At 40.2% G+C, this 25,012-nt stretch overlaps 1 protein-coding gene across 1 annotated transcript in view; it reads right to left on the reverse strand.

Moving 5' to 3' along the window:
* The window catches only part of LOC122555866 (WD repeat and FYVE domain-containing protein 1-like), a 32,339-nt gene extending 7,724 nt beyond the window's left edge, over positions 1 to 24,615 (reverse strand). The window contains exons 1-4 of the mRNA XM_043702093.1: positions 24,169 to 24,615; positions 16,216 to 16,283; positions 13,199 to 13,272; positions 10,693 to 10,747 (exon numbers count right to left, since the gene is read on the reverse strand). Coding sequence (XP_043558028.1) covers positions 10,693 to 10,747; positions 13,199 to 13,272; positions 16,216 to 16,283; positions 24,169 to 24,305 — 334 coding nt within the window. The 5' untranslated portion in view covers positions 24,306 to 24,615. The remainder of the gene's footprint in view (positions 1 to 10,692; positions 10,748 to 13,198; positions 13,273 to 16,215; positions 16,284 to 24,168) is intronic.
* Between the last annotated feature and the right edge of the window lie 397 nt (positions 24,616 to 25,012).

Consider the following 25,012-nt stretch of genomic DNA (forward strand, 5'->3'; position numbering starts at 1 on the left):
CCTGAAGAAGGGCTAATGCCCGAAACATCGATTCTCCTGTTCCCTAGATGCTGCCTGACCTGCTGCGCTTTTCCAGCAACACATTTCCATACCAATCTGAAGCCCATCTAGCCTACACTATTCCATGTACATCCATATGCTTGTCCAATGACGACTTAAATGTACTTAAATTTGGTGAATTTACTACCGTTGCAGGCAAAGCATTCCATACCCTTAGTATTCTCTGTATATAATGTAATGAACTGAAGGTTGGGTGGGGGGTTGGGGGTAGAGATTTGGGGAAAGAAAATTCACCCTGAAGGTTGTGGGTATCTGGAACTCGCTGTCTAAAAGAGAGTGGAAGGCTACAGGCCATGTGTTGGAAAGTGGGACTAGAATAGATGGAGATTGTTCACTTAGGAACAGGAGTAGGCCGTACAGTCCCTCCAACCTGTTCTGCCATTTAATAAGATACTCACTGATCTGTGGCCTAACTCCACATACCTGCTGTTGGCCCATATCCTTTAAACATCTAAGCTTAACAAAAATTTCTCAGATTTAAAATTAACAACTTATTTAGTTTCAACTGCCATTTGTGGAAGAAAGTTACAAATGTCTACCATATGAAGGGCCAAAGGCCCTCTTTCCATACTGTTAAAAACTCTGATTCAGCTCTTTCACAGCTTAACATTTTCATGTACAAATGTTATGACTAGCACTAAGCCAATGAAAAGTTAAGTTATGCTCCATATAAAACACGATTTGCAGAGGTGTAGGGTTGTTTTTCAGACTGGAGGCCTATGACCAGTGGAGTGCCACAACGATCGGTGCTGGGCCCTCTACTTTTTGTCATTTACATAAATGATTTGGATGCGAGCATAAGAGATACAGTTAGTAAGTTTGCAGATGACACCAAAATTGGAGGTGTAGTGGACAGCGAAGAGGGTTACCTCAGATTACAACAGGATCTGGACCAGAAGGGCCAATGGGCTGAGAAGTGGCAGATGGAGTTTAATTCAGCTAAATAAGAGGTGCTGCATTTTGGGAAAGAAAATCTTAGCAGGACTTATACACTTAATGGTAAGGTCCTAGGAAGTGTTGTTGAACAAAGAGACCTTGGAGTGCATGTTCATAGCTCCTTGAAAGTGGAGTCGCAGATAAATAGGACAGTGAAGGCGGCATTTGGTATGCTTTCCTTTATTGGTCAGAGTATGGAGTACAGGAGTTGGGAGGTCATGTTGCAGCTGTACAGGTCATTGGTTAGGCCACTGTAGGAATATTGCGTGCAATTCCGGTCTCCTTCCTATCGGAAAGATGTTGTGAAACTTGAAAGGGTTCAGAAAAGATTTACAAGGATGTTGCCAGGGTTGGAGGATCTGAGCTACAGGGAGAGGCTGAACAGACTGGGGCTGTTTTCCCTGGAGCATCGGAGGCTGAGGGGTGACCTTATAGAGGTTTACAAAATTATGAGGGGCACGGATAGAATAAATAGACAAAGTCTTTTCCCTGGGGTGGGGGAGTCCATAACTAGAGGGCATAGTTTAGGGTGAGAGGGGAAAGATATAAAAGAAACCTAAGCGGCAACTTTTTCACACAGAGGGTGGTACATGTATGGAATGAGCTGCCAGAGAATGTGGTGGAGGCTGGTACAATTGCGACATTTAAGAGGCATTTGGATGGGTATATGAATAGGAACGGTTTGGAGGGATATGGGCCGGTGCTGGCAGGTGGGACTAGATTGGGTTGGGATATCTGGTTGGCATGGACGGGTTGGACCGAAGGGTCTGTTTCCATGCTGTACATCTCTATGACTCTAATTGTATTTGCAGATACATTCTATTTTGCTCAAAAAGCACACAATCTGCAGGCAGTCAATCCACTGACATTTTTAAAATTCCTACTTTGGAAACAGAACCATTCTGACTCAAGGTTGGAATGCAGAGACTCTAACCTCACACCTTTAATGCATTGTCTGAGCTAAGATGTCACCTTTTATTTATAAAACCTTAAGTTATTTCGGGAATGTGACTTAAAAGTAGCTCTGGGAGTTGTGTATTAATGAAGTAAATCCTGCAACCCATTCCAAATGAAAAACATAACAGCAATCTAGGTTTGTTCAATATAATCATTTTAATTGCATGACACTGCGATCTTTTGCTATAAACTCTGTGTCTTATGATCCTGTCCCACTAGCTACCTGATGAAGGAGCAGCGCTCCAAAAGCTTGTACTTTCAAATAAACCTGTTGGACTATAACCTGGTATTGTGTGATTTTTAACCATATAAAACAAACCATTCCTCACTCTCATCACAACATTATTAAAGCCTAAAGCTTGCAGCATGATTACATTTGAAATAATGATCCTACCCATCTCAAACAAAGAGGCTCTTAAGATAAAAGTATTTTCGCAGTTCTTTTTCTGACTTCTTACTGACAAACTCAGCCCAGAAAGATAAGAATAAAGCTAAAGGAAGGAAAACACCAACAGAAATGTCAGATGATGCAGAAAAGGCTGGAGGTAAGGTCAATGAACCGGAATCATTGCTCAAACAGCTGGATGGTCATTTCCTTCTGGCTATTTATGTTGGGGAATTAACCAAGTTAAAATGGTAAATATCCTGTATCAACAGAAGGATCTACTACAATTGCAGAAGAACGGTAACTGAATACATCACCATGAACAGGCTTCAAGCCAGACGCTGCAATGCTCATTTATGCATAACAGCAGCATTAAGTTAGAAATGGGTTAACCAGGATGAATCACAAGTATCAAATTATTCAGCAGTAAACAAGATTTTAAAAATTAACACCAAGAGTAGATTAGATTCCCTACAGTGTGGAAACAGGCCTTTTGTGGAAACAAGTCCACACTGACCCTCTGAAGAGTAACCCACCTAGACCTACTTCCCTCTGACTAATGCACCAAACACTATAGTCAATCCACCTAACCTGCACATCTTTGGACTGTGGGAAGAAATCCATGCAGACACTGGGAGAATGTGCAAACTCCACACTGACAGTTGTCAGAGGCTGGAATCGAACCTGGGTCCCTGGTACTGTGAGGCTGTAGTGCTAACCACTGAGTCACTGTGCCGCCCACAACTTGCACTTCTAGATTTCTGCTTCCTTTCAACAAAACAATTAAAGTTATAGAAGTAAAATAAAAAAAGGTTTGTCGGTGTCAGAGGATACATGTAAACATATACAACAGGACCTAGGTACATCATGGAACATTTATGAAGAAAAAATTTCCACATCTTTTTCTTCAGTTCTAAAGACAGAAGTTGGAAAACAGGGAGACATGGAAGATTTTCAAACACAGCTCCAAATTCTGAAACAAGTTTCCACTGTCTGCACAAATTCTGTATGGAATCCAAAACCTCAATCTACTGTATACAGCTATCCTTTGATGGTGTGAGATAGTGTTATAGGTTATTTTTATTAACTCACTCACCAACTAGCAGTATTCATTAATAACAGGTTCCTCTGCATTCAAACATACCCCTTTACTATCCTGTTATTTACCTTTCTCTCAGCTCCTTCACCTCCACTGCATTTGTTCCGATGAGGCCACTTTTCAAATTGGTGCTCTTAATATGTGCTCCTTCTACTCCAACCGTGCCTTCCCACCTATAGTTGTTGACAGGGCTCTTGACAGCGTGCGGTCCATCTCCCGCGCCATGACCCTCACCCCCTCCCAGAACAAGGATAGGGTCCCTCTTGTTCCCACCCAGGATAGAAGCCTCTCAAAACTTTGCCTTCACGTGCAAAGAATAATCCTCCGCCATTTTCGCCAACTCCAACACGCCACCACGAAACACATTTTCCCTTCCCTCCCCCGGTCTGCATTCCGCAGAGATTGTTCCCTCTGGAACAACCTAGTCCACTCCTCCATCACACCTAACACCTCTCCCATCACATACAGCACCTTCCCATGCAATCGCAGAAGGTGCAACACCTGCCCCTTTATCTCTTCCATGCTCACCATCCAAGGCCCCAAACACACATTTCAGATTAAGCAGCGTTTCACTTGTACCTCTTTCAATTTGTTCTATTGCATTCGTTGCTCCCAATGTGGTCTCCTCTATATCGGAGAGACAAAACGACAACTGGGTGATCGCTTTGCTGAGCGCCTTCGGTCTGTACGCAATCAGGTCCTGGACCTTCCCGTGGCTTGCCACTTCAACACACAATCCTGCTCCCATGCCCACATGTCTGTCCTTGGCCTGCTGCAATGTTCCATGTCTCTCTTTCTGTCGCTCCCCACTCTCATCACTTTTTTCCTCTCCTCTTCCCCCTTTGCTACCCTTCTCCCCTGTTTTCCATTTTGTCTCTGCTTCACCCTTCCCCACATATTTTGTCACATAGCACTGGCTTCAGCCTTGGTCATTCACAGCTCCTAATCTCCCTATAATCTCTCTGTGCACGGTCATTATCACCTCCTTGTTGCTACCCTTACTTCTGGAGCCATGACTCACCTTCTCTCAGCCTAGTATAAATACCTCCCAATTTCTCCCTTTTTTATAGATTTGACAAAGGGTCAGTTAGACTCAAAACATCGCTCTTTTCTCTCCTTACAGATGCTGCCAGACCTGCTGAGATTTTCCAGCATTTCCTCTTTTGGTAAAATCTCACAACCCAGCTATGGCAAGCAGTTTATTCTTTTTATTAAGAACAGGCACAATTTCTAACTTATTTAGAGCATACAGGCCTAGTATTTTTACTAACATTTACTAACTTAAAAGACAGGAGGACTAACACCTCTTAATTATGGAAGCAGACCACATTGACACTCTTAATCCCATCAGAAGTAACAACCAGCATTTAGCACATGTTTTAACCCATCTCCTGTCTCCCAGGATAGAAGCCTCTCAAAACTTTGCGTACTATAGATAAAACAATCTAATAGCATAGTATTGGAATTTTAAGATATTTGGATGCATACAGGATAGGAAAGGTTTGAGGGACAGGAGCCAGAAGCAAGCAGGTGGGACTAAATTAATTTGGGATTATGTTTGGCATGGACTGGTTGGATTGAAGGGTCTGTTTCCATGCTATATGACTATGATACCTGTGTATAAAAGGGGCTCTTGTAAGAAATGTATTTCAGGACTCTATTGCCACCTTGAACTTGTGCTCTTGCAGTTGCTGAACGAAAGAGGCTATTTTCACCATTCACTGATTTCGATCATTATTTGAACATGATCCCACAACAAACTAATTCTTCAAAAGCAGCCTACTCAAATCTCTTCAGAAGGGTCACCGGACTCAAAACATTAATGGTTTTACCCACAAACACTGCCAGATCTGCTGAGGCTTTCCAGCAACATCTACTTGTGTTTGTTTCAGATCTCTAGCATCCGCAGTCCTTTGTGTTGTTATATTCAAACCTCTTGTTGACTTTATTTAAAACAGACAAGAGGAGAGTCACAGTATCCTGCTCACTTGCCCACTTGTCTGTCCTTAGCATGCTGCAATGTTCCAGTAATCACTGTGCAAACCGGAGGAAGAACACCTCATCTTCAGACTGGGCAATTTATGGCCTCCTGGACTTAATATTGATTTCAGCTCCTTTAAATTGTGAACCAGTTCCCATTTCTTCCCTTACTTTTAAGCGTTTCCTGTTACATTCTCTGTCACCATGTCCTCACGCCCCTCTCCGCCTCCCTGCCCCCACCACACCCCAGGGAGATCGTCTGCACTTTTGAGTCTGGCAGTTAGGCGACCATTGTTCTGCCATTCTCACATTCTGATCAACCTGAACTACCAACATCTTTTCTCCATTATTGTACATTCACCACCACACTAACCCCCCACCTGCCAACATATCATAATGCTGCCGTGTCCACGCTTCACTTCAACTCTGAAGAGGAGTCATCTAGATTCAAAACATTAGCTTGCTTGGTGAGAAACTCATGAAATTAGGTAGAAAATTGAGTGATACCACATTAGCATTAGTCATTTTTACTACAGTTTGTGGGCAGCACAGTAGCACAGTGGTTCGTACTGCTGCCTCACAGCGCCAGAGACCCAGGTTCAATTCCCACCTCAGGAGTTTGCACATTCTCCCAGTGTCTGCGTGGGTTTCCTCCGGGTGCTCCAGTTTCCTCCCACAGTCCAAAAAATGTGCAGGTTAGGCGAATTGGCCAAGCTAAATTGCCTGTAGTGTTAGGTGAAGGGGTAAATGCAGGGGAATGGATGTGGGTGGATTTCGCTGAGGCTGGTCGGTGTGGACTTGTTGGGCCGAAGGGCCTGTTTCCACACTAAGTAATCTAATCCTAAATTGACTCCATTCTCTTAAATTTAGCTTTCATGAATTGCCTTGCACTAAACAATTCTAAACTTGATTTGTTCCACATTCAGCATGACCAAACTGGGATAGCCTTTCTAAACTTATTCTTTTACCTGTTCCAATGACTATTTCCACTTGATTGATGCTATGTTAAATCTGAGCACAACTGGTTGCTTCTTGTATAGAGGTTTTACTGCATGTAACATCTTGATCAGAATCAATCACCTCAAGTCAACCCATCTCGATCTAGGTGAAGTACATCATAAATGCAACTTTGAACTGCAAATTGATTTAAAATGGGAATCTAAATGTCTTCTGTTTCTTTAGCAACTAGACCTGCTGATCTTTTGTGAAAATTGTCACTTTGAATACATATTCGAATCTTCCATTCCATTCCATTCCATTCCTAGCTCTTGTAAATCTGTGTAATCTTGTTTTGCAGCCTGTTCTCGGTTACTCAGCAGTCATGATACCCAGGGTGAAAATGAAAAAAAAAATCATTGTGACGATTAAAACATTTCAACAAAGTCTCACCATAAATGAATGCTCATGTTTTGAAAAGCATATGCTATCAAAATTATTAATACTTTCATTCGGGACAACTAGCATGTAATGAAAAATTATGGTTTCTCATTCAACGGCCTATTGACATGTTGATTGGAGACATTAGGTGCTTCCTACAACAGGTCTTAAAGGGCAGCTTGAAGTGAATAGCCTGGACAGAGTGAATGTTGAGAAGATGTTTCCATTGATAGGAGAGACTAGGGCACAGCCTTAGAGTAAGGGGAAGACCTTTTAGAATGAAGATAAGGATTAACTTATTCAGCAAAGAGTGGCAAATCTATGGAATTCACTGCCACAGAAGGCTGTAGAGGCCAGGCCATTGTGTTTATGTAAGCCAGAGATAAATAGGTTCTTGATTGTCAAGAGATCAAGGGTTACAAGGAGAAGGCAGGAGAATGGGGTTGAGAAACTTATTAGCCATGATTGAATGGCAGAGCAGACTCAATGAGCTGAATGGCCTAACTTCTGCTCCTATGTCTTGTGTTCCATGTCCGGGACTCATGGTCACAATTGTAATTTGGGTCATCCTTTATCTTCTGCTTATGAAGCTGCTGGCTGCATCTTCCAAGCCCTATGCAGATTCATTTGTACACTGTAAAGATAACTGAAGTTTGCGATGCTGTCACATCAGCAAAATCCTTTTTTTTTAAAAAAATAATTCTGGAATGCACGTGTCTTGACAGATATTTGATACTTGCTATATAAGTTTGATCGGACCTTGCTTCAAGTTTTGATGAATGGGAAAGTTGGTATCATTTATTTATTTTATTCCATTTCATGCAGCACAATTAACATCAATGTGAATAGAAGCAGGGCAATGTCAGACAACACTGGAAGTCACTTCACTGTTGTGGAGTTAAAGCATCCTTGATACAGTTCTAGGTCACCATGAGGACAGTATGTCCATAATCTTTGTGTAGGTGGGGTTCAGGACCACCAGACTCTGCAGGATTCTGTAGCAGCACACAGTATTGCCACAGTTTTTGTGCAAAGGGTTCTGGCGGTGTTCCTGCACAAGAGTTCTGGGCCAGTTTCACCCTGGCTTTCTTTTTGTATTTTGACAGATGTTTAGAAAGTGGGAATAATGACCAGAGCACCACCCTGAGAGAGGGAAAACTGGAGTACTTTCCCAATGATATTTTCAGATGGATTGGTAACATAAAAGCACTAAAATGACACTCAAGGTGATCATTCAGGCATAACCACACCAAAGGTAAAGGAATACAACTTGATAGATTTTCAGGTACAGTCGGTTCTGCTGTAACACGCGTTTCTTCAACATGAATTGGCTATAATGTGACTCAAGAATTTAGACCATTATTTGCAGAACGTGAACTTTCCTTATTTATATTGGCTATAACCAGATTCTGGTTTCATTGGTTTTAAACAGTGCTGCTATTACACGATTTTCTTATAACACGGGAGTGGACCTATCGCATTATATCAGAACAGACGAATTGCACATTTATTGGGAGTTTATTCTAGTTAGTTGGGAATTTGGGGCATTTGTAGAAAAATTGCGATGTTTATTATGTATTTTTGTTCCAAAGACAACAGTCACAGCTTCAATTCACCTCAGTCAACATTATTCAGAGGGTAAGTGTGCTTTTCAAATGTGTGCCATACAGCCACCATTTAAGATTCTGAAAATACTCCCAAAATATCAGTGATTTAACAACCTGGAACATCATTATTCATCTCTAAGGGAAGATGATACATTCAGTAATTAGAAGAATGGCCATGCAGAATTCACACTAGCATTGACACAGTGTGCACCAATCCAATAATGAAGGTGGTGTAGAAGAACACAATGAAAGGCAGGTGCAGACATATTCTGTACTATTACATTACTGCATAACTTTCTATTGCAAACACTAAAAAACAAGCAAAGGTTGGTAAAATCAGAAAGTATTTATTGCTTGTTCGTCCCAGTGCTTACAGAAGTAAATTGAAAAGTACTTATTCAAAGATTTATTTATCATCCTATACTGAAGCACTGTTGCTTTAAGATTACATTAAAAGTCTGAAATTGATATCCAGTGAACTTTATAAGACCATAACTTATGTAAACTTAAGATAATTTCACTTTAAAATAATTAGGTTGTATCTCAGTTGCCTCTGTATGAGACAAATATGTCAAGTGCACAAAAAAGCCGCCACATAAATTCCTCAGGGAAAAAAAAAGGATTGACTGCCACCTCCCTTATGCTTTGTACCATTTGCACTTTTGCTTTTTCATCACTCCTGCTCTCAACCCAGTCAGAGATATTGCTCTTCCCCGGCACGGATCCCACTACCTTCGCCATAGCCTTGCAATGGATTAAAAGGCTGTTCAGCTCCAACATCCTCCAGTCCTGATGAACATCATCGACTGAAAACATTAGCCTCAATTTTAGCCATGAAAATAGGTGGATTGAATTTGGGGCAAAAAACCAATGTAACAAGCTGAACCCCAGATTACTGTGGAGACAGACAAGGAGTAATCAGCCAACTTGCTGCAAGGAGGTAGGCTGACAATTTAAATGTTTTCATGAGTGTGGCAATAAATGATTTGTAGGATTTATAGTCAACAGCTGGGTTTCCAAAACATGCTCAGAGCAGAATGAAGGCAAACTTTCAAAAAAAAAAACTAACTGGGGCTGGCCTGATCATTTTTGAGTTGCAAGGGCAGATGAGAATGTTCAATACGACAGAGGTACCTTGTTCTTTTTTAATAAAGCTCCTTCAAGGTTGTGTGGGCGAGTGTGGGAAGTTAAAAGTTAAGTACATTGGAATGAGTTCAGCAAAGTCGTTTGATCAAAAGGCATTTTCTCATTCCAAATACAAGACAATAAATCCCCAGTGGCATGATAACCAACAGTGACTACTTAGCAGTTCTTTGCAAAGCAGCTTTGGAGTTGGTCACCTATTTAAACCACCATCTGAAGCCTAGTGTATATTGTCACACACGCTTTTCCAGCAACACATTTTCAGCTCTGATCTCCAGCAGCTGCAGTCCTCACTTTCTCCTCCTATATTGTCACACAGTCAGTTATTCAGATATATGGCACGGAAACAGACCCTTTGATCCATCTCGTCCACGCCGACTAGATATCCCAACTTAATCTAGTCCCACTTACCAGCATCAAGTCCATTTCCGTCCAAACCCTACCTATTCATATGTCCATCCAGATGCCTTTTAAATGTTGTAATTGTACCAGCCTCCACCACTTCCTCTGGTAGCTCTTCCCATACACGCACCACTCTACGTGGAAAAAGTTGCCCTTTAGGTCCCATTTAAATCTTTCTCCTCTCATCTTAAACCTCTGCCCTCTAGTTCGGACTCCTCTACCCCAGGGAAAAGACTTTAACTCACGATTTTATAAACCTCTATAAGGTCACCCCTCAGCCTCCAATGCTCCAAAGAAAATAGCCCTAGGCTATTCAGCCTCTCCCTATAGCTCAACCCGTTCAACTCTGGCAACATCCTCGTAAATCTTTTCTGAACCCTTTCAAATTTCACAACATCGTTTCTATAGCAGGGAGACCAGAATTGCATAGGTGATTCCACCAATAAGATCCAAGGAGAAAGGAAATTAGAAATCTCCCAAGAGAGTAATTTTTAATGAATAAATTCCCCATACAAATGTCATCTCTGTAAAATAAATAGTGGCAAGACTTTCCCCGAGCAAGCAAGATCATAATCCATCTTTCCATAATCAGCTAAAATCTAGCACTAACCACAATACTCATTTGCTGCACTGTTCATCACTTCTGATTTTATTTTTAAACAATGAATTGCTCAGTACTGCTGCCATTTGTCCCAAATGGTGAACACAAAAATAAAAGTATGAGCATAATACTTCAAGTAACATACCTGGATAAGTCTTTACATAAGTCATCTTGTTGAAATCTTCAGCCATGATGAACTCCTAAAAGGAGTAAGTAGAAATGCTTACACTGTAATTAACACAACTAGATCTTTTGAAGCACCACAACAGATCTCTATTACTTGCAGAACATGCAGTTTTAGAAAGCTAGGAATACCACAATGCAACTTTTTTGTTTTTATATCTGCGCAATCTTTTCACAGAGGTAGTGGAAAGGTTTACAAGCATCTTTGTATTCAACATGTGGGGTGACCACTCCTATATAGAGGGAGAGTGGATGGATCTGACACCTTTTAAATTTTAAATTTTAAAAAAAACTATCTTTTCAGTAGATCAACCAATTATAAAGTATTTTCAGTGAAAATGTTCTCTGCATTTTGAAAAGGTTTGATTTTCTATAGTTTTTTTTAAAAACGAAGCCCTCTCTCAGATTTACCAGAATGGTAGGTTTGACTAAAGAATAATCTTGGTCACATGGATGCCTTATTGAGGGGTAATTCTAGTAGCCAGAAGGGTGGGGCAGTCACTCATCTCACCAAAATGTAACATTAATTACTCCAAGCTCTAGACTTTCAAGCATGTGTTCTTATAGCTTGCTCGCAAACATGCCTTCCCACAGCTGTTCACAGCTTTCCTCATCAGCCACATAATATTCATTTGCCTTCAGTACAGAGCAGGGTAAAAAAAACTCTACAAAGTATGGTTAGCACTGATGCATCTAATGTTCTGAATATAAAGGCACAACACATTTCATCATCAAAAGTGTAATACAGATTTGTATTTGAGGAGCTTTGCAAAGAATGGCATCCTCTCAGGGAACTCAGAGGTTGATAAAGGCCAAAGCTCTCCCTCGATGTGAGTGTTCCTTTATATAGTAATTATAGGTTCATTTTATTTATCATTAAAAAGGATACATACTGTTTAGGACTGAAATGAGGAGAAATGCTGTCAGATTGTTTTGGACTCGAATTCTCTACCTCAGGGCTGTGGAGACTTCATTGTAAGGCCAGATCAGCAACGCTTCTCTCCAGGAAACAAAGGATATAGAGAGCAGGTGGGATAGTGGAACTCAGACAGAATAATCAGCTACATTTATACAGAATGACAGAACAGCCTACAGGAGCTGTTCAGTTCACTCATGCGCCTGATGTCCTATATTCTTATTACAATCAAGAGAGTTTCCCCTTCAGTTTTTTAATGTCCATGTTGCAGACTCATGTCCTTGAATAGCAGCAGCATGGAATTGAGAAGGAGATTAGAAGGTCAAATTAAACGGGAGCACTTCAGCAAATAAAGTAAACAGGCAGTACTTCAACACTGCATTTAATTCTGGAGAAAGTAATTAACTTTGGATTTATCACTGATATGGATGAATGTTGCATCCTTCACATGAATCATCATTAGCAAGGTCAGCATTTATTACGCATCCCTGACAGCCATTGAACAAATGGCAGTGAGTCACTTTCTAGAATGACTGCAGTCCATGTGATGTAACAAGTGAGCTTCAGATGTCTGACCCACTAAAAGCAAAGGAATATAGTTTGATATCAGGATAGTGTGCAACTTGAAGTGGGATAAATGCAGTTGGTGGTTTTCACATATATTATATATATAGATTTAGTGATAGAAATATGGTTGAATGTCAAGGGCAGTTTGTTAGATTCTCTCTTACTGAAGATAGGTCATTAACTGGCAACTGCATGGTGTGAATGTTACCATTTATCAGTCATAGCCTGATTGTTTTCTCGTCTTGTTTTGTGTGAGCACAGCCCACGTCAGTCTCTGAGGAACTGTGAATGAAATTGAACATTTCTGCTTGTATGTTAGAGGAAAAATCATCGACATCGAGCCTAGGACACTACCCTGAGGAACTCCTGGGGCTGAGATGATTCTGATCTTCATGAACTCAAGAAATAAACTACTTCATTTGAAAGCCTCAACTCCGATTGTGTACACTTGCTGCTTTAAAACAATCAGTGTGTCATTCGGGGTGCATAGTGCCTCAAAACCCTGCCCCAAAATGAGGGAATATGCAGCTAAGTCCATCATCACCTGAAGGATTCAAGCTCCGAATGAAATACCGTAGGAAACTAAAAGCGAACACACAAAATATTTCTCCCTCTGGAGAAAATTAACAAAGAACATTTTTGAAAGGAAACAATTGGTTCAAGTGGAACATTGACAATCCATTGAAGTAGGTCATTGTCTCAGAAGGGAACAGAACTATAGAGCATTGGAGGGGAGCGGGGGCGGAAGCAGACATACCACTAAAGTGGTAAAACATAAATCATTCAGCAAAACAAAATACAAACTAATGCACTTTGGGTGTCGATGAGACCTGAGAACGGTGATCACGTCAAAGCTGAACATAAATGACCAGATTTTTAAAAAAATATACATATTATCCCTGATTTTGTTTCTGCAAGAAACAAGAACAGTGACCCTAATCCTAATGAGTAGTGGAGAGACAGGACGTGATGCAGGCATACATACCACAATCGCTCCATTATCCTGCCCCATAAAAATGCGTTTACTGTCATGATTGTAGGAAATGGCAGAGCAGGGTGCTTTAAAAATAAAAGTCAAGCATTAACGTTAGCTGCTCACATCAGAAAACATCAGGCATATTCCTTTAAAGAACAGTTTAATGAACATTTGCAAACTTTTTATAAAGATAAAGTTGATGCACATTTCTCCTTTTAATGTCTTTTCTTTAAAAAAGAAAGCAGAAATGGCTGTTCCACCTTCCCAGATCTATATTTGCATTTCAACTTCGCCATTTCCTTGAAAATACACCAGCAGATATGAAGTTAAAGTTTGGTAAGCTGGGCTCAGCACCCTGACTCTGATTTACTCTTTGTCGAACGGAGAATTCAAACAACACCTCACTTTAATATTGTTCTGACCTACCATACTATGTTTCACCATTCAGTAACTTCAAAGGGATACTGTTTCACATTTCTAATATTCCTAATACAAGAACTGCTTTGGGTGATTGGACCTTTGTGCCAGCAACATAAAGATTGTAGATATTGGAGCATGAAGAGGTTATGATTAGATTAGATTAGATTAGATTCCCTACAGTGTGGAAACAGGCCCTTCGGCCCAACCAGTCCACACCGACCCTCCGAAGAGTAACCCACCCAGACCTATTTCCCCTCTGACTAATGCACCTAACACTATGGGCAATTTAGCATGGCCTATTCACCTGACCTGCACATCTTTGGACGGTGGGAGGAAACCGGAGCACCCAGAGGAAACCCATGCAGACACTGGGAGCATGTGCAAACTCCACACAGACAGTCGAACCTGGGACCCTGGTGCTGTGAGGCAGCAATGCTAACCACTGAGCCACCGTGCCACCCATAAACTTTTGTAGGTTATGCCTACAAATTATAAACTCTTAAAAATTACACAATCTTTATATTATTTGTTTTACCACTGCCCAGATTAGGTGGTTATTTGAGCAAGAAAAACACTCCATTCCAGGTCACAGTACCTGCAAGTGGTTAGCAAATAGCACCAACCACAAGGTGGTTTCACTGCATCACTTGTGCAAATTGTGCAACATCATTTCAAAATAATTAGTATTTTGCTTCAACCAACAGATGCTTCAATAAATCACTAATAATGTCCCCAAAGACAAATCGCTGGACTTGGATTGCTGACCAAATGCTGCAATTTTCCCAGAATATGCTTCTGAAAGCAAGATCTCAGTTGAGGGGATAAGAAGGGGCACTTAAGTGATTATAGTTGCAACATTGAAATGACTTTTTTTTTGAAAAAGCAAAGTAGCAATATTCAAGCTGCCTGAAGTAAATGGTTGTCTCATGCACTTCTATCACAGGATAGTACATCATAACCCCAACCTTAAAATAATCAATTATTTGTTTAAAAAAAACCAATCGTGAAGCCTTTAATGAGAGCAAGCATTTCTACTTAAATCGAAACAAAATTAAGTCAAGGCTGCCTCATTCTCCACAAAGCCCAATGTTGCAAATTTGTAATCCAAGGGTTCATGCAAATTCAGGTCATCCACTCACATCGGCAATGTTACTTTCATTCTGAGTTGGAAAATAAAAAGCTTCTTAACAGCAATAGATGTCTTGCTATTGCAGAGAGAGGATTTCAACATTAAATAGAAAAATATAGGCCAGTTAGCCTAATATCTGAAAACAAAATACTTGAAATCACAATTAAGGAGTTAAAGCAAGAAATTTAGGGAATCATAAAACAGTCAACATGGTTTTGAAAAGGAAAATGATATTTGACTAATTTATTAGAGTTCTTTGATGAGGTAACAAGGAGAGTCGATGTGGGGAAACCAACAGACATGGTGTATTTGGATTTTCAAAAAGGTATTTGATAAATGCCATATAATGACCTCACAATTAAGAGGTCAGTGTGGGTGGGAGAATTAACAAATTGCATGAAAAGAAACTTGGTTCATGGGAGGCAGTGAATGAAAGAAATGAGTCATTTTAGGGTTAGCTAGAAATAATTAGTGGATTGCCACAGAGATCAGTACTAGAATCCATTACAAACTACACCAATGGATTTTAATGAAGGGACTGAATATGTGCTTGTCAAATTTGATGATCATACACCAATAGGTGGGGAATAAAGATGTGAAGAGGGTGCAAAAGGTTTGCAAAGGTAGATAAATTAGTTCAGAGTGGGCAAAAATTTCACAAATGGAATAAAATGTGAAAAAAAATGTGAGCTTCTCTGTTTTGGCAGGAAGAACAGAATATGAATGTCGTGTGATTCAGAAATCTGTGGTAGAGAAGGATTGTGTGTCCTGGTAAATAAAACACAAAACACTAGTTAGTTATACAGGTAGAGCAAATGATTTAGAAAGCAACATTGGCCTTCATTGCAAGAGCAATGGAATATAATAGTAGGGAAATGTTGATACAATTGTACAGGGACTTTGCAAGACCACATCCGATGTACTGTGTAGAATGTTGGTCTCCATATTTAAGGAGGTGTATAAGTGTATTGTAAAGCAGCACAGTGGCTTAGTTAGCACCACTGCCTCACAGCACCAGGTACCCAGGTTCAATTCCGGCCTCGGGCGTCTGTCTGTTGAAGTTTGTACATTCTCCCAGTGTCTGCATGGGTTTCCTCCAACAATCCAAAGATGTGCAGGTTAGGTGAATTGACCATGCTAAATTGCCCAGAGTGTTCAGGGATCTTTATATTTTAAGTTTCACACATATATCTGATGGCTTAATTTTCTAGAATTATTTAAATCATTAAGACTTCAATCCAAAATGATGAGAAAGATTAGTCCATAAAGAATCAGTACCATTGCTACTTCCTCTATGCACTGACTAGACAAAAGGAGGTTGGTCCTAATATAAAACCATTCCCTCATATAACCTCTCAATCCTATAATACTTTGCAAAAATTACTTCTTGGAATCAACCTCAAATTCAGAAAGGAGGTCATATCAGTGAATACGACATTGAAACCACTAAATCCATTAACTTGGATCTTTTACTCACCTGATACTGTGTGAAAGATGGTTGGCCAATACTGACCACTGTCTCGTTTCAACCATACACGTATTGTTCTGTTGAAAGAGCCAAGTAGATTACTAAATCGGAAATTCTCACAAACATGTACATTTCCAGCAGATTGCAATATGGATTCATAATTCTTTTTTCAAAATTATGCGATTCAATTTGTAGTGATTACAACTCTGCTTCAGTTAGTTCACATTTTCCCTATTATGTTTTGGCGGGCTGGGTGTCATGATTTGAAAGAGTGGACAGACCTTTTACCTAAAAACATTTTTAATAAGGTTTTCCCTTTATTTCTGAACACATTAGAATTTCTAACTGGGACAGGGGTGTCAGGTTATTAAGATGGGAATTTCATGCTTATGGTCTGGCACATAGCTATGTTAGCTTATTTGCACAAGACATCTATTTATTCTACATTAATCATTGCACTATATTTTAACAGCAATGTGCTTAATTTGTTACAGGAAAATGTGGCCACTAAACTGAAAATTCATAACAATTGCATGATGACATGACTCAGAGTCTTAAGAGTTAAAGGTCCTGTTTTCATGCTGTCCAACTCTTCGGTCCAACCAGTCCATGCAGACCATCATCCCAAACTAAACTAGTCTCACCTGCCTGCACTTGGCCCACACCCCTCCAAACATTTCTTATTCATGTACTTATCTAAATGTCTTTTAAACATTGTAACTGTACCTGCACTCAATACTTTCTCTGGAAGTTCATTTCATACACAAATCACTGTGTAAAAAAGTTGCTCCCTTATGTCTTTTTCTTAAGTCTTTCTCCTCTCCCCTCAAAAAAAAAGCCCCATAGTCTTGAAATCCCCACCACAGGAAAAAAGGCACCTGCCTTTCACCATATCTATACTCCCAGACTTGCAGAGAATATAAGTAAATGAGACAATAAATGAAACCCAAACAAAGGAACAGCACCACAAATGCAGAAGATTTCAAAGATGCTCAGTTTGAGCAGAATAAAGGGAGTAAAAAAGCTCACACAGATTGTTTTCCTGTTTTAAGCAAGTATTTAGAGTCATAGTGATGTACAGCACGGAAACAGACCATTCGGTCCACTTGTCCATGCTGACCAGATCTAGTCTGGACTCACCTGCCAGCATTTGGTCCATATCCCTCTAAACCCTTCCTATTCATGTACCCATCCAGATACCTTTTAGTCGTAATTGCACCACTTCCACTGGCAGCTCATTCTATACATGCACCACCTTCAGTGTGGGACCCTTTTAAATTTTTCCCCTGACCCTAAACCTATGCCCTCTAATTCTGGACTCCCCCACCCAAGGGAAAAGACCTTGTCTATTTTCCCTATCCATGCCCCTCAGGATTTTATAAACCTCTATAAGGTCAACTCAGTCTCCAACACTCAAGGGAAAACAGCCCTAGCCTATTCAGCCTCTCCCTGCAACTCAAATTCTCCAACCTTAGCAACATCCTTGTAAATCTTTTCTGAACCCTTTCAAGTTTCACAACATCCCTCCGATAGGAGGGAGACCGGAAATGAACACAATATTCCAAACGTAGCCTAACCAATGTCATGTACAGCTGTGACATGACCTGCCAACTCCTATACTCAATGCTCTGTCCAATGAAAGAAAGCATACCAAACACCTTCTTCACCATCCTATCTACTGGAGACTCCATTTTCAAGGAGCTATGAACCTGCACTCCAAGGTCTTTGTTCAGCAGCACACCCCACAACCTAACCATTAAGCGTTTCAGTCCTGCTCTGATTTGCCTTTCCAAAATGCAGCATCTCACATTTATCTAAATTAAACTGCATCTGCCACTCCTTAACCCATTGGCCCATCTGATCAAGATCCCATTGTACTCTGAGGTAACCTTCTTCATTTTCCAATACATCTCCAATTTTGGTGTCATCTACAAACTTATTAACTATACCTCCTATGTTCACATCCAAATCATTTATATGAAATGATGAAAAGCAGTGGACCCAGCACCAATCCTTGTGGCACACCACTAGTCAGTCACAGGCCGCCAGTCTAAAAAGCAACCCTCACCATCGCCCTCCATCTTCCATCTTCAAGCCAGTTCTGTATCCAAATGGTGAATTCTCCCTGTATTCCATGAGATCTCTATGAGATTTCTAAGGCGCAGTGTCGGGACCACAACTTTTCACTTTATAGATTAATGATAAAGAAACTGAGGGCATTTTGGCTAAGTTTGCAGAAAAGACAAAGATAGGTAGAGGGACAGGTAGCACTGAGGCAGTGAGGAGGCTGCAGAAGGATGTGGACAGGTTAGGAGAGTGATGCATAATTAAGAGATTTTAAAAACCAAATGGGCTAGACAAATTACTACCACCAGTTTAGCAGTTTAAGTGAGGCTACCATAAAAGGACTGTAAAAGTAAAAAGGAAATAAGTCAACTTAATGTATTTATAATTAAACATAAGCAGTATTTTTCTTCAAAGTCAAATTCCCTTCAAAGGAGGGAAGGTCTTACGAAGAAAGGCTGAGGGACTTGAGGCTGTTTTCGTTAGAGAAGAAGGTTGAGACGTGACTTAATTGATACATATAAGTTAATCAGAGGGTTACATAGGGTGGACAGTGAGAGCCTTTTTCTTCGGATAGTGATGGCTAGCATGAGGGGGCATAGCTTTAAATTGAGGGGTGATAGATATAGGACAGATGTCAGAGGTAGTTTCTTTACTCAGTAGTAGGGGCATGGAATGCACTGCCTGCAGCAGTAGTAGACTTGCCAACTTTAAAGGGCATGTAAATGGTCATTGGATAGACATTTGGATGAAAATGGAATAGTGTAGGTTAGATGGGCTTCAGATTGTTGCACCAACCTATGAAACCAGAGGTCACTTTGGCTAATTAAAACATTCTTTTTTTTAAAACAAATTCACCTCAATGAACACTTTTCACAACATAACCTTACTACTTAACTGAAAAACAAATAATTCTAGAATAAAAACCTCAGTAATTTCTGTTACATTCAGACTTATTACAAAAACTCGACTGAAGGGTCTGTTTCCATGCTGTACATCTCTATGACTCTGCTACTTTAAGCTGAAAAAAGAAATGCATATTTTCTAAATTAGTGAACAAACCCACAGCACAAGCCTATATGGTGCTCCCCACCCTCCAAATAGCCAAATCAATGAGATTAGCTAGATGTCTAACAATCCTTTAATGAGACATTACAAATAGAGAATAAAACATTTTCTAACCTATTCAGAAATAGCTGCTTTGTGACCAAGAAATCTTTTTGGGGGAAAAAAGAAGTTAAAAGCACAATATTTAATATCACAATATCCAGTTGTAAATAAGTTTTGATCGCATATTGAGATATTATATAACAGACACAAGATAACATACTAGAATCTGTAATATTAGACAGTGCAGGCCTCAAGTAACAGTTTTTCAGAATGTCTCAGATGCATTCAAACTGGAGAAGGTATTCATGTATCATTTCAATCAATCACATGCAACTCCACAGGGTTTTAAAAAATACACTTGTATTTACATTCTGTCTTGAATATAATAAAATGGCCAAGAAACATCACAGGAAGATTATAAAACCTAATGCAATACTTACCCTCAAAAAGAGATATTAAAGCTAAAAACCAAAAACTTGGTCATAGAAAAATTTTAAAAGCCATCTGACCAGCAGTGAAGTAGAAACTCAGATCTTGTGGGAGGGTATTCCTGAGCTTAAACCTAAAAGTACAGCTGCGATTGCTGGAGTGATTAAAACCATGGTTATTCAGAAGTCCAGCTAGCTCAGAGGGTTGTAGGACTGATGAAGATCACAAAGATTAGTAGGAGCAAAGCCATGAGAGGATTTGAAAACAAGCTATAAATTGGGAGGGGGAAAAACAGAAAACAAGAAACAGTTAGCTTAACATCTGTTTTAGGGAAAATCTTTTTGAAGCTATCATTAAATATTATATGGCAGGAACTTAGAAAACTTCAAGGGTGTCAGGCAAAGTCAACAGTTTTGTGAAAGGGAAATCATATTTAACTAATTTATTTAAGTTCTTTGAAGAAGTCATGTGCTCTGTGGATAAACAGGAACCAGTGGATCTCCAGCATTTAGATTTTCAGAAAATAATTGTTAAGTTCCCACATTAAAAGATCTTTGCAGAAAGTAAAAGTTTGTGGTGGAGGGAGTAACATATTAAAGTCATAGATTCAGAGATATACCCTTCAGTCCATGCTGATCAGATATCCCAACCCAATCTAGTCTCACCTGCCAGCACCAGGCCTATATCCCTCCAAACCATTCCTATCCATATACCCATCCAAATGCCTTTTAAATGTTGCAATTGTACTAGCCTCCACCACTTCCTCTAGCAGCTCATTCCTTACATGTACCACACCCTACATGAAAAAATTGTCACTTAGGTCCCTTTAATATCTTTCCCCTCTCACCCTAAACCTATGCCCTCAGGTTCTGGACTCCCCCACCACAGGAAAAGAACCTCATGATTTTATAAACCTCTATATGGTCACCCCTCAGCTTCCAACACTCCAAAGCTCCCTGGCTTGTCCTTACCACCCTTCTTAAACAAGGGCACCACGTTAGGCAACCTGCAGTCTTCCAGAACCTCACCTGTGACTACTGATGATACAAATATTTCAGCAATGGGCCCAGCAATCACTTCCCGAGCTTCCCAGATTTCTCAGGTACACCTGATCAGGTCCTGGGGAATTATCTGCTTTTATGCATTTGAAGACATCCAGCACTTCCTCCTCTGTAATATGGACATTTTTCAAGATGTCACCATCTATTTTCCTACATTCTATATCTTCCATATCCTTCTTCACAGTAAATACTCATGCAAAATACTCGTTTAGTATCTCTCCCATTTTCTGCAGCTCCACACAAAGGCTGCTTTGCCATTCTTTGAGGGGCCTATTCTCTCCCTAGTTATCCTTTTGTCCTTAATGTATTTGTAAAAACCCTTTCGATTCGCCTTAACTCTATTTGCCAAAACTCTCTCATGTCCCTTTTTGCCCTCCTGATTTCCCTCTTAAGTATACTCCTACTGCCTTTATACTCTAAGGATTCACTCGATCTATCCTGTCTATACCTGACATATACTTCCTTCTTCTTAACCAAACCCTCAATTTCTTTAGTCATCCAGCATTCCCCATATCTACCAGCCTTTCCTTTCACCCTAACAGGAATATACTGTCTCTGGACTCTCGTTATCTCATTTCTGAAACCTTCCCATTTTTCAGCCATCCCTTTACCTGAGAACGTTTGCCCCCAATCAGCTTTTGAAAGTTCTTGCCTAATACCGTCAAAATTGACCTTTCTCCAATTTAGAACTTCAACTTATATATCTGGTCTATCCTTTTCCATTACTCTTTTAAAACTAATAGAATTATGGTCGCTGACTCCAAAGTGCTCCCCCACTGACACCTCAGTCATGGATGGAAGATTGGTTAGCTAAACATGAAGTAGTAGTAGGCATAACTGGGACTTCTTCTGGTGGGCAGGATGCAACAAGTAATATGGTACAGGCATTAGTACGGAGACCTTACCTTTTACAATTTAAGTTATGACTTGAAAGGACTGAAACCACAGTTGCTAAATTCATGGATGACACAAAGATAGGAAACGAAGTTGTGAAGAGGACAAAGGCACATAGACAAGTAATGGGAGTGGAGAAATATCTGATAAATAGAATACAATGGGAAACGTGAAATTGTACGTAATTAAGTATGAGCTCTGAGATGGGTGCCCTAATGCCTCAATTGCAAAAATGTACTATGTTGGTGCAAGTAACTAGGAAAGCTAACAGAATGTTATTACTTATTGAGAGGGGAGTTTAATCTAAAAGTAGGGAAGCTATGCATCAATTATACTGGGCCCTGGAAAGACCTGTCATCTTACATAAGGAGGTAAATGCATTGCAAGTAGTTCAGAGATGGTTTATTACACTATCATTCACAATACTTCTAATTTTACTAGATTATTATGTGGAACATATGAAATGTCTTACAAGCAAAGATTGGAAAGGGGAAGCTTATATTCCCTGGCATTAAGAAAACTAAAAGATGAATTGATTGACTCATTCAGAAGGTTTTTGACAAGGTGGATTTGAAGAAGATGTTTCTCTTGTTGGACTCATAGAAGTAGGGTTTAAAAATAAGTGAACACGTATTTAAAGCAATGTTTTTTTCCCTCAGAAGGATCACTAGTCTTTGAAACTTCCTCCCTCAAAAAAAAAGTGGAAGCAGTATCTTTGGATATTTATAAAGCAGAGTTGGATAGGGTCTTGGTAAGTGAAGGGTGAAAGTTTATCGGGGCAGGCAGAAATGTGGAGTTGAGGTTACAATTAGGTCAAATACTAAGTAAAAACCAAAAGAACTATGCATGCCAGAAATCAGAAACAGAAATTGCTGGAAAAGCTCAGTAGGTCTGCAACATCTGTGGAGACAAATAAATCAGAATTAACATTTTGGGTCCAACAGCTGAACAGGCTCATGGGGGCCAACCCTGCTGCTGACTCATATGTTTGTATGTACCATGAAGCAATGCAAGTCAGTAAGCTCAGGAGTGATGGTTGAACAGTACTTGTTGAGCATTAGGATATATGTGCACCAGAATAGTCAATCCAAGAGGCAACAAAAGATTGGGTTAGATTTTCAGCAGCAGAGGAGCTGAGGTGGGATGGAGTTCGGTAACTTTACTGAAGCAGGTGTAAGTGGTTAAAAGTGAAATTCAGGGTCAAATCAAGGTTGTGAATATTCTGTTTCAGCTCGAGACAGCTGCTAGGGAAAAAGTCAGAACCAAACTGACTTTTTGTATAAGTAGAGTTTTCAGCTGAGACTAAAGAAAGTGAATTTGGCCTTCCAAATATTCATTTGTAGATTTTTTTGTTTCTCAAATACTGAATCTCATTAGCAATCTGATAATTGAGAGAGAGCAGAAGAGTCAAAACAAATGTTAGTGTGGCAGAATGTGTCAGAGTAAATGGAAACTAACATTTCAACTTGGGACATTTATACATTTCACATACATAACATAACCCAGTCAATTTGGTAAAGTAATGAAATGTTGTGAACATTTGAACAGTTCTTACTGTACTGAAGAGTTTGCCGAAGGTCAAGAGGACAGTGTTCTCATTATTTCTACTTGGCCCCTCAAACATTTCAAAAGGATGATTTAAACAATCTGAAAGAGGATTGTGAAAGAGAATTGTGTGCGCCAGAGTAACTACCAAAATAAAAGATCATTCCAAAAATTTGATTTTTTAAAAATTAAAATTCCAACCCACCAGACTCCATGCGGTTTTAATCCTCAAGACTTTAAAAGATTTTCTTAAAAGACTGAAAAGGAACTCTTGATGCGGTTCTCTTCAAATAACTTCTCCTTTCAGGGGAACAGTGAGTGGGTTTTTTTTTTGCGAAATGTGGTGTTGTTTGCAAAATTACGGCTGGGACTCTGAGGCGACTTCTTTCTGTAACCCTTGCTGGCTCATCTCGCTAATCAAACTTTGGTTTCTGTTCTGGGCTCGGGGGCCATGGAAACCCACGTCAATTGATGGGAGGAATATGGAAGGCGAATATTTTGTTTGTGTGCCCTACAATTCGGTTTCCAACAAAAACCGCCCCATCCACACTTGCTCACAAGACTCTGGCTTTTAAATCATGAGTTGTGACACCGACCCAGGGGAGGAGAACCGACATGTAAACAAACCCAAAGGCTCCCGCCCGCAAGTAGCGAAGACCCTACAGGGACCGAGGCGTTTACCAGCAAGAAATGGCCCCGCTAGTGAAACACACACAAACCCACATCCAATTCTCTAACAAAGAGGAGCAGGTTCCAACATTTGCCACACAAAGGAACATTGTCCAACCCAGTCGCATACGGGAAGAGGGTTACAGATTCCCCGGGGAGGAGACAGGAGTAACACTGGGTTCCTCTGTACCTGTCCTCGCTGACTGTGATCACCCCATCTTCCTTGGGGATAAGCACCGCCGCGTTCACCGTGTCCTGGTGCCCTTCGATTTTGTTGAGAAGGACCGGGCGGCTGGTTTGCATCCTGGAGTGGATTTCTGCCGCCATCTTTCAGCTTTTTTGGAAAGCAATCAGCTGACAGGCTCCGTTTTACTCTGGGTTTACCGTATTCACTGAAGTAGAGGCGGTGGGTACACGGCACTTGCAAGGGGACGTGCTCAGAAGACGATTGACGGCTTGCTTCGAGTAACAGATGGGTTCCTTGCGAAACAAGCATTGACTCTAAAAGTTGTCGATAAGTTTAACTTCGTCACATCTTAACTATCGTGGAGTCACTTTCCCGACCATCTTTCCATTTTCCATTCATCCATTTTCTCCTTCCTGGATAAAAGCTACCCGCCCCCTCCATAAAAGTGTTTGAAATCATTTACGTGTAATTATGTTTCAAAGGTAATGTTCCAAAAACAAAATCAGGACGGAACTCTTGACAATTTAGGAATCATAGTTACTGCATTCCCAGCGGCAACAACAACCCATTCTTGCACTTACTGAATGTGCAAACTCGTTCTGATTCAGAATTGCTTCGTTAGGCCAGTGCTCATCTGTCAGAATGATAAAATAACTGTGCAACACCATTACATCTCTTTCATACATGTTGACATGTTTCAGCGTGGTGTCACGTCGTGTTATACCTGCACTAACCAAAAAAAGCAAAAATTTGCTTTATGTAATGGTATGGAGCCAAATGCTGCCAGTTGCATGAACTTTGGCATTTTGATGAAGATTTAGAACCAAAACAGGAAGCGTTAGAAAAT

This window comes from Chiloscyllium plagiosum, chromosome 13 (assembly GCF_004010195.1).
Source record: "Chiloscyllium plagiosum isolate BGI_BamShark_2017 chromosome 13, ASM401019v2, whole genome shotgun sequence".
Lineage (NCBI taxonomy): Eukaryota > Metazoa > Chordata > Chondrichthyes > Orectolobiformes > Hemiscylliidae > Chiloscyllium > Chiloscyllium plagiosum.